Source organism: Haemorhous mexicanus, chromosome Z (assembly GCF_027477595.1).
Source record: "Haemorhous mexicanus isolate bHaeMex1 chromosome Z, bHaeMex1.pri, whole genome shotgun sequence".
Taxonomy (NCBI): Eukaryota; Metazoa; Chordata; class Aves; order Passeriformes; family Fringillidae; genus Haemorhous; species Haemorhous mexicanus.
The window spans coordinates 30,852,205-30,864,961 of record NC_082381.1 but is presented as its reverse complement, the minus strand read 5'-3'; the positions used below and the strand labels follow the sequence as shown (position 1 = coordinate 30,864,961).

Genomic DNA, 12,757 nt, shown 5'->3' with positions numbered 1-12,757 from the left:
CTTGGCAGAAGACAGAAGAGGGCAAGGATAGGAATCAACTCATTAAAAAATCCTTAAGAAGTAGTACCTAAAAACAGTAAACAATTAAAATTCCTACTAACAAAGCTGAGTGAGTGAAAGAATAAGACTCACTTGTGCTGTAGCAGGTGATTAAAATAATCACATTAGGTATAAAACTGTGCTTTTACTTGTATTTTATCATTTTCAGTCTCTTTATGAGTGCACTGACATCACATAATGCAAGCTGGTTCACAATTCACTGTGACAACGCCCATAGGTACAACACTGGTTTTGTGACCTCAGCTTGTCACTGTAAGAATGATTAGTTAATCAGATACTAACAAGAAACTGTAAAAGTATTTCTTATAGTTTGAGCTGTATTCCTCCGTATTTTGCATTCTTCTGCTATCAGAAAAAAAATTTCTGCCATGACATACACACACAGAGCACACCAATTCTCTTCTCTTTTTTTGGCATAACCACAGGATGCATGTGTTTCAGAGTATTTCTGTAGATATGCCAGCATTTAGCAGAGGGAATTTAGCACATTAACATTACATATACACCCATTAGCAAGAAGGCCAGTTTCTGAGAAAATTACTTTCAGAGTTTTTCCCATATGGCTTCAGATAGGCACTCAAGATACAGAACTGACAGCTCTGTCAAGAATTTTAGGTACATAATTTCACTAGTTGCATTCCCACGCATCATTATATTAAGCAATGCTGTCTGAAAGCTATAAAAAACTCCTCTTGCTTGGCAACATAGGACTTTTATCTTTTTCACTATATGTACTTTAACAAATACTTAAAGTATATCTAATGAAAAAAAACTAAACAATTTTCCAAAACTAGAAAGCTATGAGGCACTCAGCTTGATCAGCCTTTAAAACAAAGATTCGTGCAAAATACCAAAACACATTACAGAGAACATAATATTAGGGGGAGGAAAAGTGGAGAAAAGCAACAAAACTGATGTAAAACTGCCATGAGAATTCTTAGTAAACCCTATCAAAAATCCAGCTCTTCTTTGCAGGGAGGAAAAAATACATTTCAATCTGATCAGCGTGCCCTCATTTCCAAACTTGTACATCACCAAGAAAAGACTTAAAAACTGGATCAGATTGATATCAAACTATTATCATCACCCTATCATCTTAAAGGCCAAAATAAGAATGCATCCAACAAAAAACATTATACAAATACCATCATTTTAATTGACTAGGATTGTATTATCATCAGCAGAAATAATATAATAAAGGCACTGCCATATGAGTAAGGACTAAAGAACCAATTAACACAACAGCAGAATACACAAAATTAATAATTTTGTGCAGCTGAAGACTGCCAATAATTCAGCAAAGAAAAATGAAAAGATGAAGTGAGAAACAGTATTGAACAGTACAGCTTCATTTTAACTCCACGGTTTTTATTAATTTCTCAAGTCAATAACATCCCTATCTACTAAGCCATCTGCACAAAAAATTTCAAAAACCTCTGCTCAAAAAAGAATGGTTTTTCTCAAACAATTAGAAATAGTGTTTAATATGCCACAAAAAACTTCATCTAATTAGTATTCTAGGAAATACTTGTTCTGTTGCTCTAATAAATACAATTTGACTTCTCATCCTAATGAAGGTCTAAACCAGCACATTACCACCTACACCTCTTGCTCAGAACTGACAGACCCAGAACTCAGAGTACTACTTAACAACTTGTAGTTTGCAGGCAAGAAAAGAATCTGATTTAAGAGAAATAACATATGAATAAAAAAATAGCACATCAATAAATTATGAAATTATTTCTCATAATAACTAGTGGTTTTGAGTCCAAACCTGAACACTTCTGCAAGCCAAAAGATGCACTAGCCTACTCTCAAAAATGGCAGAAGTCTAATTTTTTGCTTTATGAAACAACAAACTCAGACTCAGTTACACACTAGTTTTTGACCATAAGCTAATCAATCACACAGGCTCCAATGTTCTCTTAATATGTAAACCATATCCCTAATAAAAAAAATTAAACTGTCTGCCATTTTTATTGTTTGGTATGAAACAGAAATCGAATACAGCCAAGTCTCTTGTGTACTTGACAGAAAATACTGTACTGTCAGCATTTCAATATTTTTGAAACAGGCAACCTCTAAATACCTTGTGTCAGGAAAGACTTAGAATTATTTTGCCACACAGATTTTACTAAAACACACTATAAAATTCCAAACAGATCTTAGTTATTTCATAAACTCTGTCTTGTGAATGTGTGCAGGGGAACTGTGTAGGTGCTGGAACAGAACTATCAAGACCTCAGTAAAGTTAATCATGACCCTGATTCTGCACTTGGATCGACATAAGCAAACCCTTTAAACACCCACTAAAGCATCTAATAGAGAAAATTCATAGTAACTAATGTGCAGGAAGCACATGGTAAGCAAAAGTACAAAAGAATCACATGTGAACTAAATTCTGAATTCATATGTAGTGCTGCACACCACCCCAACAGGTCAGCAATAGTCCATACCAAATAAGCAATGATAACTAAAAAGCTGGTATGTGTTTTTAAAAGAACATGAAAGAGAAAAGAAAAACCAACCAACAACTAGCACTCATAAACTCATAGAAAGGTTTGGATTGGAAGAGACGTCTGAAAATCATCTAGTCCCATGGGCTGGGAACATGTTGATCACTAAATCATGTTGATCAATGCCCTATCCAACCTTCTGAACACTTCCAATGACAGGGCATCCACAACCTCTCTGGGCAACCTGCTCCAGTGTCTCATCACCCTCATCAAGAATTTCTCTCTTAAATCCAGTCTAAATCCATAATCTTTCCATTTAAAACCATTGCCCCTTGTTCTGCCACAACATGCCCTGGTAAAATATCTCTCTTCATCTTTCTTGTAAGCCCCCTTTAAGTACTGAATAGCTACAATAATGTTTCTCTGGAGCCTTCTCTTCTGCAGGCTGGACAACTCCTACTGTCTCAGTCTGCCTTCACAGCAAAGGTCCTCCTGCCCTTGAATCACTTCAATGGCCCTCCTGTGGACCCATTTAAACAGATCTGAGTCTGTCTCATGCTGGGGGCTCCTCAGCCAGCCCTTCATGCAATATTCCAGGTGAGGTCTGAGAAGAGCTGAGAGGAGTGGTTGGTACACTAAAGGGTTGTGTTGCAATCCAGAGGGACTTGGACAGGCTGGAGATATGGTCTGACAGGAACCTCATGAAGTTCAACAAGAGGAAGTGAAATGTCCTGCACTGGAGAGGACAAGCACCAGTACTGGATGCTGTCCAGCTGGAAAAAAGCCTTGTGAAAAAGAACCTGAGGCTCCTGGTGGACACTAAGTCAATTGTGAGCCATCCTGGGCTACTCTAGAAGTACTGTCCACAGGCTGAGGAAAATGATCCTTCCCCTGTATTCAAACAAGGGTGAGGCCTCACCTAGAGTAGCATAATCAGTGCTGGGCTCCACAGTATAAGAGTCATATAGGTACTGTAAAGAATACAGCAAAGGCCACCAAGATGATGAAAGGACAGGAAGGGCAGGGAAGGGATAGAGAAGGGCACCTCACATATGAGGAAGCCACAAGAGAGCTTTTAAATTCCTCATGTGAAGGAAAGCTGTGTAAATTGGGAATTCATAATGGCCACGTATATAAATACTGATATAGAGGGCATATTTGCAGGATCAATTATTTAATACGTTACACCTGTATTTACATGTTGAACAGGATATTAATAATTTACTACACATCTCTTTCTATAAAGAAGTAAATTAATATAATCTCTTAATCAATATAAATACCTAAATTGTGTATCTTGTAATCTAAAATTGTAAATTTTAGATTGTATATTATTGTAATCGAAAAAGCCATCACCCTTCTCTAAGTACTTGTCAGGATTATAACTTTTTTCTAACTTCAGTTGAAGAGATGATGATGTACATTACAGAAAACTGGCTAGTACAGCAATGTACAAGTAGGAGAATATTTTGCCCACTATTTTTCAAGGAACAGAAAGATAATATAGAAAATACATGCAGATATGCAATTACCCACAATATTGAAGGAAACAATGCAGTCACCCACTGCACTTGTAAGATATTATAAAGAGGTTCTGAAGATTATAAGGACATGCCAAGTTGTTCTTCCATTACAATGCAATTTTTGAAATATTTTACTTCTTGCTAGCAGAATTAATTCTTTATTCAGCAATTAGTTTTGTGAACTTAATCTTTAAGGAAAACTCTCATAAACTTTAAGTCAACAGGAGTAAAACTTCAGAGACTTTCAAAACAAACTGAGAAAGCAAATTCAAGTTCCAACTCAAATTACACTTAAGCTGAAACTCAACCTGTTATCCGGGCAAAAAGGCAAGTGAGAAAATGATGGTTTAAGCGTATGTAATGGCACACACCTGTATTTAAACCTGCTTTCACACTAAAAAACAAGTTAATGTCACTACAATATTTTTGCAGTTGCTTACCTGCAAGTTCAATTAAAGAGACAGTTTAAATCTTCCTTATATGGGATGCAATATAGTAGGAAAACACCATTCCCTTAGCAGATGGTGTTGAAGCCAGAAAGAACCTCCAAAACTCTAACATACACCAGAAACATTGTATGTTTGCAGGGCTGACAAAACTTGAGACAAGTAACAGAGCAAGGTCATTCTCAAACCAGGTCACAGAAGGACCTCGGGTATGTATGGTACAAGCTAGAAATGAAAGAGGATGAAAGGTGTTTTTATTAGTTTCTCAAACATGTAGGAGCCAGCAGTAAAACATGTATTAATGCATAGTCTGCCTGAAGAAAATTTTTAAAGACATCGGATTTGTAGGCTATATTGAGAATTGCCTTCCATTCTGCACATATATTTTGTATGTTGAAAAGTTTACCTTATAACCTTTCATTATTTCACTTCAATTTTAAGGAGGTAAGTATTCAAATTACTTACCTCCTTCAATGGACAGTCATACTTGCCTCTACACTTACCATCCTACTGACCATTTAAACTCTGGGACTTGTACACTTGGCATTGGTAACATTATTTCAAAAAAACCCAGAGACACAAAATATCTTTTTTTTTTTTTTTTTGTATACTTATACTTTCAGTCATTTACTCTGTTAGATTCATGAGTTATTATAATTTTGCATATCAGAATCCTGTAAGTTGTGTATCTAAAATTACCTGGTTTTACAAAAGATCAAGTTAAATACTTTGAAAAAAATCAACTGTGATGCAATTCAGAGTATCTTCAGTCTGTTCCATAGATATACCTCATCTTCTCAAAGTTCTCAAAATGTGAATTTTACACCTAAGTTTATCATGTATACTTAATATATACAATTTATTTTCTGTTTATTCTACTCACCAAATAATTAATTAACAAACTGAATCTTATCCCAACACGATATAAAGCTATGCTAAAAGTAAAGTAAGAATAACTGCATCATGCTTCACAATTCTTTCTAAAAATTTGATCCTGGCTGACACTGATGCATTCTATATACAATTCCTTATGCATTTGAGGGGTTATTATGAATCAACAAAATTATGTTATTATATCTTGTCATAGATATAGATGGCTCTGTCTAAAGATACAATGAGACTTTCAAAGCTTGTAGCAAGTTTTAAGTAGCATTAGGCACATAGGAAGCAAGATTACATGCCATCATAGAGAAACACCACAAAATTCTAATAAGCATCTTGCAAAATTCACTATGCAACCAGCTTAAAAAATTTAAGATGGCAGGACTCAGATACAAGCACAGAGAATGACCAACCTGATGAGCTCAATCACCACAAATGCTCATGAACACACCGTCCCCGGGCATGTTGTAAAGCCTGTTCACAAACAGTATGCAGGTTGCTAACAGTGCCTATTTAGCTGGGTTCCAACAGTAACAGCAGCTCAGCTAACATGTAACATCTCTTTAAGACAACAGAATTCAACTGTCTCAATCAAATTTATCTAGTACCTGTAAGTGACCTGGCTTGTCACAAACTTAGCACCTTAGTTTAAAACTCTTTGCTTTAAACTGAACTAATACAACTTTATTCTCTCCCAGAAGAAAAACCACACACTTTACCTTCTGAGGGGTCAAAACCCTCTGCCTGAACTTTTCAATCGTCTCTTGACCTGCAGTCGCCCATGCACTAGCAAACGCTTCGGCTTTGTCTTGATCCAGGTGAATGCTTTGTAGCTGCTGTTGCAGTGAAGCAGGCTTCAAATTGTGGTAGACTGCCTGTTAAAGGAAAAATAACTGCTGTTGCCAAGTGCTGCTCTACAGGTCATAGCAGGTATGTTCTAGCATAAATGGCCACTGTGTTCACACAGATTTTTACTAGCAACTCTGCTAGGGGAACTATCTGCATCCTTTTCATCTTAACCCTCTTACTAGGTAGATGGAAAACTGTAACTGTCTCAAAATGCAGTGTAGCAAATTACTCTTCTCAAGACAGACACACTACAAAAAAAAAAAGTAGACAAAAGTTAGATCTGAGTTTATGTAGAGGTTTCCACTGTACATAATGGCAAAGCAGCTATCAATGAAAAACAGATGGGCTTTGAAGCTAATTGTGACCATCAAGAAAGGAGAATTTTCCAAATTCACACTATTCAAGCAAAACGAAACTACAAGGTAATACTCTGAAAAACCAAGAACAGTTTGCCTAAACTGAATGGGTCAGATATTACCTCCCTACTAGGGTCAATTTTTTTGTGGAAAACACTCTGTATGGTTCTTCACTTTCAAAACAGGATTGTGTCACCACCAGGTCAGGTTAAAAAAAGATGCAACATACACAGCAAAGACTGTATGGCAGTCTTTTAATCTATAATGCCTCAACAGACCAAAGTGCTGTTAAAACAGTTATTATCTGACAGAACAAGAAGCTGCTCAAAGAAGCACAGATATCAGCAGGAAAACAAAGAATTCTCATACAACATTTAGTCCATCTTGGACTCTTTTTTTTGGCAGATATCAATATTCTTCCCTCCTTTTTTTTTTTTTTTTAATGCAAAAGAATCATGAAGAGAATTAAATGGTTTTTTTGCTCATCTTCAATAATTATAATATAAATTAAGCAGTCTAAGGAAATTAGGACAAGGCAGTAAACAGGTAATTTTGCTGTTTTGCTGAGATGAAAATTAAAAATTCCAGTCTGGAAGTGACTTCAGGTTTTATTTTGATTTTTTGGTGGATGGCAGCCATGAGGAGGACTGTTTGTTTTATTTCTAATGCAGTGGAATGTGTTAAGTGAACTGATCATAAATTGACACGTGTAAGAAAGGACTAGATTTAAATCCACCAAAAGACCATCGTTATGCATGCCCTCTGTACAAGACTCCACTTTCCATATTTACATGAAATGCATGGATAACAGCATAGGCTTAACAATTTAAAGCAGATCCCATATTTACTAGGTAATACAACAGCTTCCTAGCTTTAACAGAGGTAGACCAGAGAATCAGAAAACCTCCTCTGTTTACAAGGTGACCACACCATGCAGTCATCCACTCCTCCAAATTCTTGAGCTACATTAGTTGTGCCTGTTCACCTCAGAACAGACTGCTTCTATGCATGAAAATTTTCTGACTCCTAACATAAGTCAAGCTGTGCTCAGTAATGTTATCTAAAATTTTCCTACAAGAACTTAAAAAATGCATGGCTGGCTTGATATGATGAATAAGAGAGGACAGTATATCTCATAATTATCAAGAGTTCCCTTGGAGTATTGTAGACCTCACTTATATTATTGATATTTACATTAGCTGAAAAACCACTGCACAAAGGCAACTAGTCCCATCCAAATTAGAAAGGCATGAAACAAAAAGCAGTTAAATCATAACCCGAAAACATACAAAATATACTACAGATACATTTTCACTAATTCCTTTTTAACTTCACTTTCTTAATTTTGAAATCTATAGCTGGAATTAAAAAAATACATTTATTAATGCCTAATAGTGAAAACAAAATACCTGTTCCAAAATGAATGATATAGTTTCAAGAACCAGATGAAGATCCTGTTTTTCCAATGAAAAAGCTATTTGAAGTTTTTCTTCCTCCTCTTCACTGAAGGTACTTTCAGCCTGAAGCACAAAAATGGTTAGCCATGACATCTCATTTATGGACCAAGAACATATTTATCAAAATAAAACCTTTCTCCTCATCCTTATAAACACAGTGTCTATCCAGTTGTTTCTAAACAGAAATTACGAAGCAGATGCAATTCCTCTCACTGAAAATCAAAATTAAAAGCCAACACAGTACCACAGGATTATCTGACATACATCAGAAGAAAAAGCTTTCTCTTTGTACCTCATAGACACTACAGAAATATTATTCTTTCAATTATCAGATCACCTCTAACAAACTTTTATAAATAAAATTAAGGCAAATACAACTGCATTACTTAAATCACACCCCAGAAAACATATAGTTAAGTTAGCTATGCACACATCTTTCATTCCAGACACCCTTCTAAAAATCACCCATGCTGTTGTGAAGGAAATAAAGGCCTAATGCATATTTATTGTGAAAGTCAAATTTGAACCTATAGCCTACTGTGACTGAAGACAATTGAGAATCTGCTGCACTTTTAAAATACAGCAGTTGTATTTACTATACTTCAGCAACTTAAACAGTAATTTAAAATTCAGATATTGCCTTCTTTTAAAACCCAATTACTAACAAACACCACATTTAGACCACTTAGTAATCCAAAATTGCAAAGCTAGCCAAGCAAAACAATTTAGCTGTCTAAATAAAAAAATGAGTCAATTGCACAAAACTTTCAATGATCACGTTTATAACAAAGAGTATCAAAATGGAAACATTATTTGAATCATTAGTTGTTAAAAGGAAACACAGAGTTCCCAGCGTCTGCTTTGTTAAGGCAATGAAGTTCATTTCAAGCTTCCAGCAATTTAACTAGTTACTTGGGTACTTTAGAAAGGAAAACTATTCATGAGATTGAGCGGGCTTAATTACAATAACCACTTCAGCTCACGTAAATGCCAATTAAAACTGTAAAGAGCTACAAAAATGCTATGGAGTAGAGAAAAAACAAACCAAACAAACAAAAAGTTGGTGATGCATTCCTGTTACCTAACAGTTAACATCCATGCAAAACAGAAAACTCATTGCAATAACAGTGGCATCCAAGCTAGTGATGTTAATAGAAAAAAAAAAAAAAAAATCAGCAGCTGAATCAAATGAATCCTTACAATCTCACATGTATAATCTTTAACATACTTGCATTTTTTCCATGCTGCTCCTGTAATATTTTACCATTTAGCCTATATGCATATGTGTATAGAAAACAAATTCTGTGGGTTTTTTTATACTTTTTCTAAAAACAAAACAATGGAATAAACAAAATCTGACACCATAAGACAATGAAACTAACAAAATAATTTCTGGTGTAAGATTCATTTTTCATTACAGTTTCCTCAGCAATATTTAGTACAAAATTTAGAGTCAGCCTGCATTTGACATTTGAGCACTGTGAAATGAAACTGACTACTGATTTACTTTCTCTTTTTTTATTCATTTTATTTCTTTTCATTCTGCAATCAATAATCGTCTTCTGCAAAGATGACAGAAATATTCACTAAAAGCTCTGGATTTGATTTTTATCCTCAATTCCACAGGTGTTTTTAGTTGATGGACATCCACAAATGCAGAAAAATATACAAAACATCCATTCAGTGTTTCCTTTGTGTTGCAAAACACAGAATATGGAACATTTTCTTAAGAAAGGATGTTCTTTGGTGGTTAATCTCTGCATACTTTCAAGCTCAATCAAGAAGAAAGGTGAATTAACCCATGAAACACAGAGCAGCTAACAGGCTCTGAGTGATGTGCAGGATTTAGAAAGACAAAATACTTGTTGGAAGAATTGCCTTGTTAAGGTTTAAGGCCTGACATGCATCAGTGATCTCAGACCTAGGGGAAGGGCAACAAACCATGGGAAGAAGGATGTACCACCAATAGTGACCACAAAGAATGCAGAATTTATGGGCCTCAAGGACACTTGGCAAAACTCCCAAGATAAGGGAGAAACTGATAAAGTTAATTCAGCAACTGTGCTGAAATTAGATTTGACTGGGTAAAAGGTTAATTCCTGCAAAGGACTCTGCAACCACCGCTCACGGACCACAAACCCAAGAAACCCACTCACTCAAGAGAGAAAAAAGAATGAGTAGGCAGACTAATTGGCATGGGCAGCGAGAGAATCATTAACCAGTGGAAGACAGAATAATAACTAACAAGAACTATGTAGTTTGTTGCCAATGAACACTAAAGCCTTTGTTTGCTAAGATGTATAAATGGTAAAAAGTTTTGATGCTTGGGGTGCTTGCCTTGGGGAGTGCCACTGAAAATCGGGCCTGCACAATCCTAAATAAGTAATCAATGTCTCGCTCGAGTGTGTAATCACCGGCTTTCTGCAAACCGGGTATACAATCCGATTTTTGATAACATTCGTGATGGCAGAGGAGGAGTTTGTGCAAAAGGCCAAGCAACTCGCGGGTCCTCTGACAGCGCTCTCGGAGGCACCAGCACCTGGAGAAGGCGGGCTACAACAAGCATCACTCGTTCTTATGCCATTCACCTTCTCACGCCATTCGTTACTGGCTTTTACTTCACCCCCCCGATACAGTTCTGAAAACTAGTGATGAATGAAATCAAGATCTAAAATCCTTGAGAAGGAGCGGGGCGGGGCGGGGCAGGGTTTGTGTTCAGGCTCTGCAGCCTCGCTGCCCAGGCTCCGGCCGGGCCCGGCCCCGCGTCCTCCCACCACCGCCGAGCCCCCACTCCCGCCCCGCCCAGCCCAGCGTCCCACGACCCCCAGCCGGCTCCCCGCGCCCCGCCAACCTTCAGGTGCAGCTTCTGGAGAAGGCGGGAGAGGAGCCGCGGAAACCGGCCTGGGTCCACGGCGTTAAGCAGCGACACGGCCCTGCGGATGCTGGGAGGAAGGAGGAAGGGGTGTCAGAGGGGCCCTGGCCCCGCTGCGCCCCGGCACCGTGGCGGTACCTGCTCCGCCCCGCCCCGCCCAGGTCCGGCGGGGCAGCGCGGCCCGGCGGGAGCGGCGCCGCCGGAGCGCCGGTACCTGTCGCTCTCCGGCAAGATGGGCGCCGCCATGGCTGTGGCGCGGGCCCACCCCCGACGGCGGCCTGGCAGGGCCAAGCATCGCCGCGCCGCTCTCAGCGAAGGCAGCGCGAACCCAGAGGAACATGGAATGAACTTGGCGGAGAAAGGCATCTGGGATCGTCCTGTTCCAGCCCATCATCGGGCACCACCATGTCAGCTAGACTACAGCACTGGAGTGTCACGTCCAATTTTTTCCTTAAACACCCCCAGGGACGGTGACTCTACCACCTGCCGGGCTAATCCATTGTAATGTTTAATCACACTTTCTAAGAAGAAATTCCTCCTTAGGTCCAGCCTTAACCTCGCCGGGCGCAGCCTGAGGCTGTGTCCTCTCGCCCCGTCGCCGGTAGCCTGGGAGAAGGTGCCGAGTCTCCCCTAGCCCCGCTGAGGGCGCTCCCCGCGGCGCTCCGCCGGGCTGCGGCTCAGCCCCCGGCGGGCTCGGGTCCGAGCCGCCCTGGCGCCCACCAGCAGGCAGCGGGGACGAGCGCTCATCCTTGAGTCTCATCCCTGAGCCCTCACTGTGTGGTACTGTTCAGTCCCTCAGGCTCCACAAGGACATTTGTTCTCATGTGGAACCGTCTACCCTAAAATACCTGTCTTCACCGTCCTTGTTTGTAGGCCATGAACTTGTCAAAGTAAGCTGCCGCCCTTACAGCAACAGCGAATTGTTCTGGAGGCCATTGGGATCTGCAGTTCCGGCCTTCCCCAAAACACCTGTGCCCAGGTAATGCTCCCAAAGTCCCACCCCGTCCCACGCCATTGAACTCCCCTGCATAAGACAGAGAGCACACCGTTCTGTGTTTCAGGCCAAGTACAAGCTACATGAACAGAACTGTTAACTTTCAAGCATTTCATTGAGCGTTTCTGCTCCACGTGAATGGATGCAATGTCTGTGAGGCCTCTATTTTCCATCAGGTTTGGCTGAAGTGGAAAAACAGGATCAAAGACAATGGGATGAGAAAACAGAGGAACAGGCGGCATAACTGCATAAGCCTTGTTTTCCTAGGAAGCCAACTAAAAATATTAAAAGTCTTTTGAAGGCTTCTTCAGAATGTGGCTGCATAATGTGTGTCACAAAGGTAATAAATGGTAATAAATTATGGTAACCTCAAGAGACAGGTGGGAAGAGGTTGGAAGTTATTGAGAGTACTGTGAAGAAATGTTTTATAAACATATATGCTGAAGTCTTGCCTCTATTTACTGAGGGGAATTTAGTCAGTAGGGTCAACTTCAATAAGGTCATTGTTGCAGCCAGAACATCTGAAAAGATAATGTCTGATTAAATAGACTTGGCCTTAAGAAGAAACTTTCGCAGATAAAAAAAAAAAAAAAAAAACCAAAACATGACAGACATGGCCATATTCCAACAGGAGTTTGAAAGCAGAGAATTCCTGCCTGAGACTTAAAACACTTTTGTGCTATACTCTGTCCTGTGTAACCCAAAATGTTATTGGATTCCATATCTATCTATGCCCAAAAGAGCCCAGTGCCACAGCCAGAAACAGAACTGCGTGGCAGGAGGGGGTGGTGCACTTTAAAATGCTGGAGCCCCCAAGCCAAGTGCTCTTTTCCCTCGTGGCATTTGCTCAAGGCAGATGTTG

At 39.2% G+C, this 12,757-nt stretch overlaps 1 protein-coding gene across 2 annotated transcripts in view; it reads right to left on the bottom strand.

Annotated features, from left to right (window-relative positions):
* The window catches only part of COMMD10 (COMM domain containing 10), a 106,741-nt gene extending 95,536 nt beyond the window's left edge, over positions 1-11,205 (bottom strand). For both annotated transcript variants that reach the window (XM_059874043.1, XM_059874044.1), the window contains exons 1-4: positions 11,116-11,205; positions 10,881-10,971; positions 7,982-8,092; positions 6,087-6,242 (exon numbers count right to left, since the gene is read on the bottom strand). In XM_059874043.1, the coding sequence (XP_059730026.1) occupies positions 6,087-6,242; positions 7,982-8,092; positions 10,881-10,971; positions 11,116-11,147 (390 nt within the window). In that variant the 5' untranslated portion in view covers positions 11,148-11,205. The remainder of the gene's footprint in view (positions 1-6,086; positions 6,243-7,981; positions 8,093-10,880; positions 10,972-11,115) is intronic.
* Between the last annotated feature and the right edge of the window lie 1,552 nt (positions 11,206-12,757).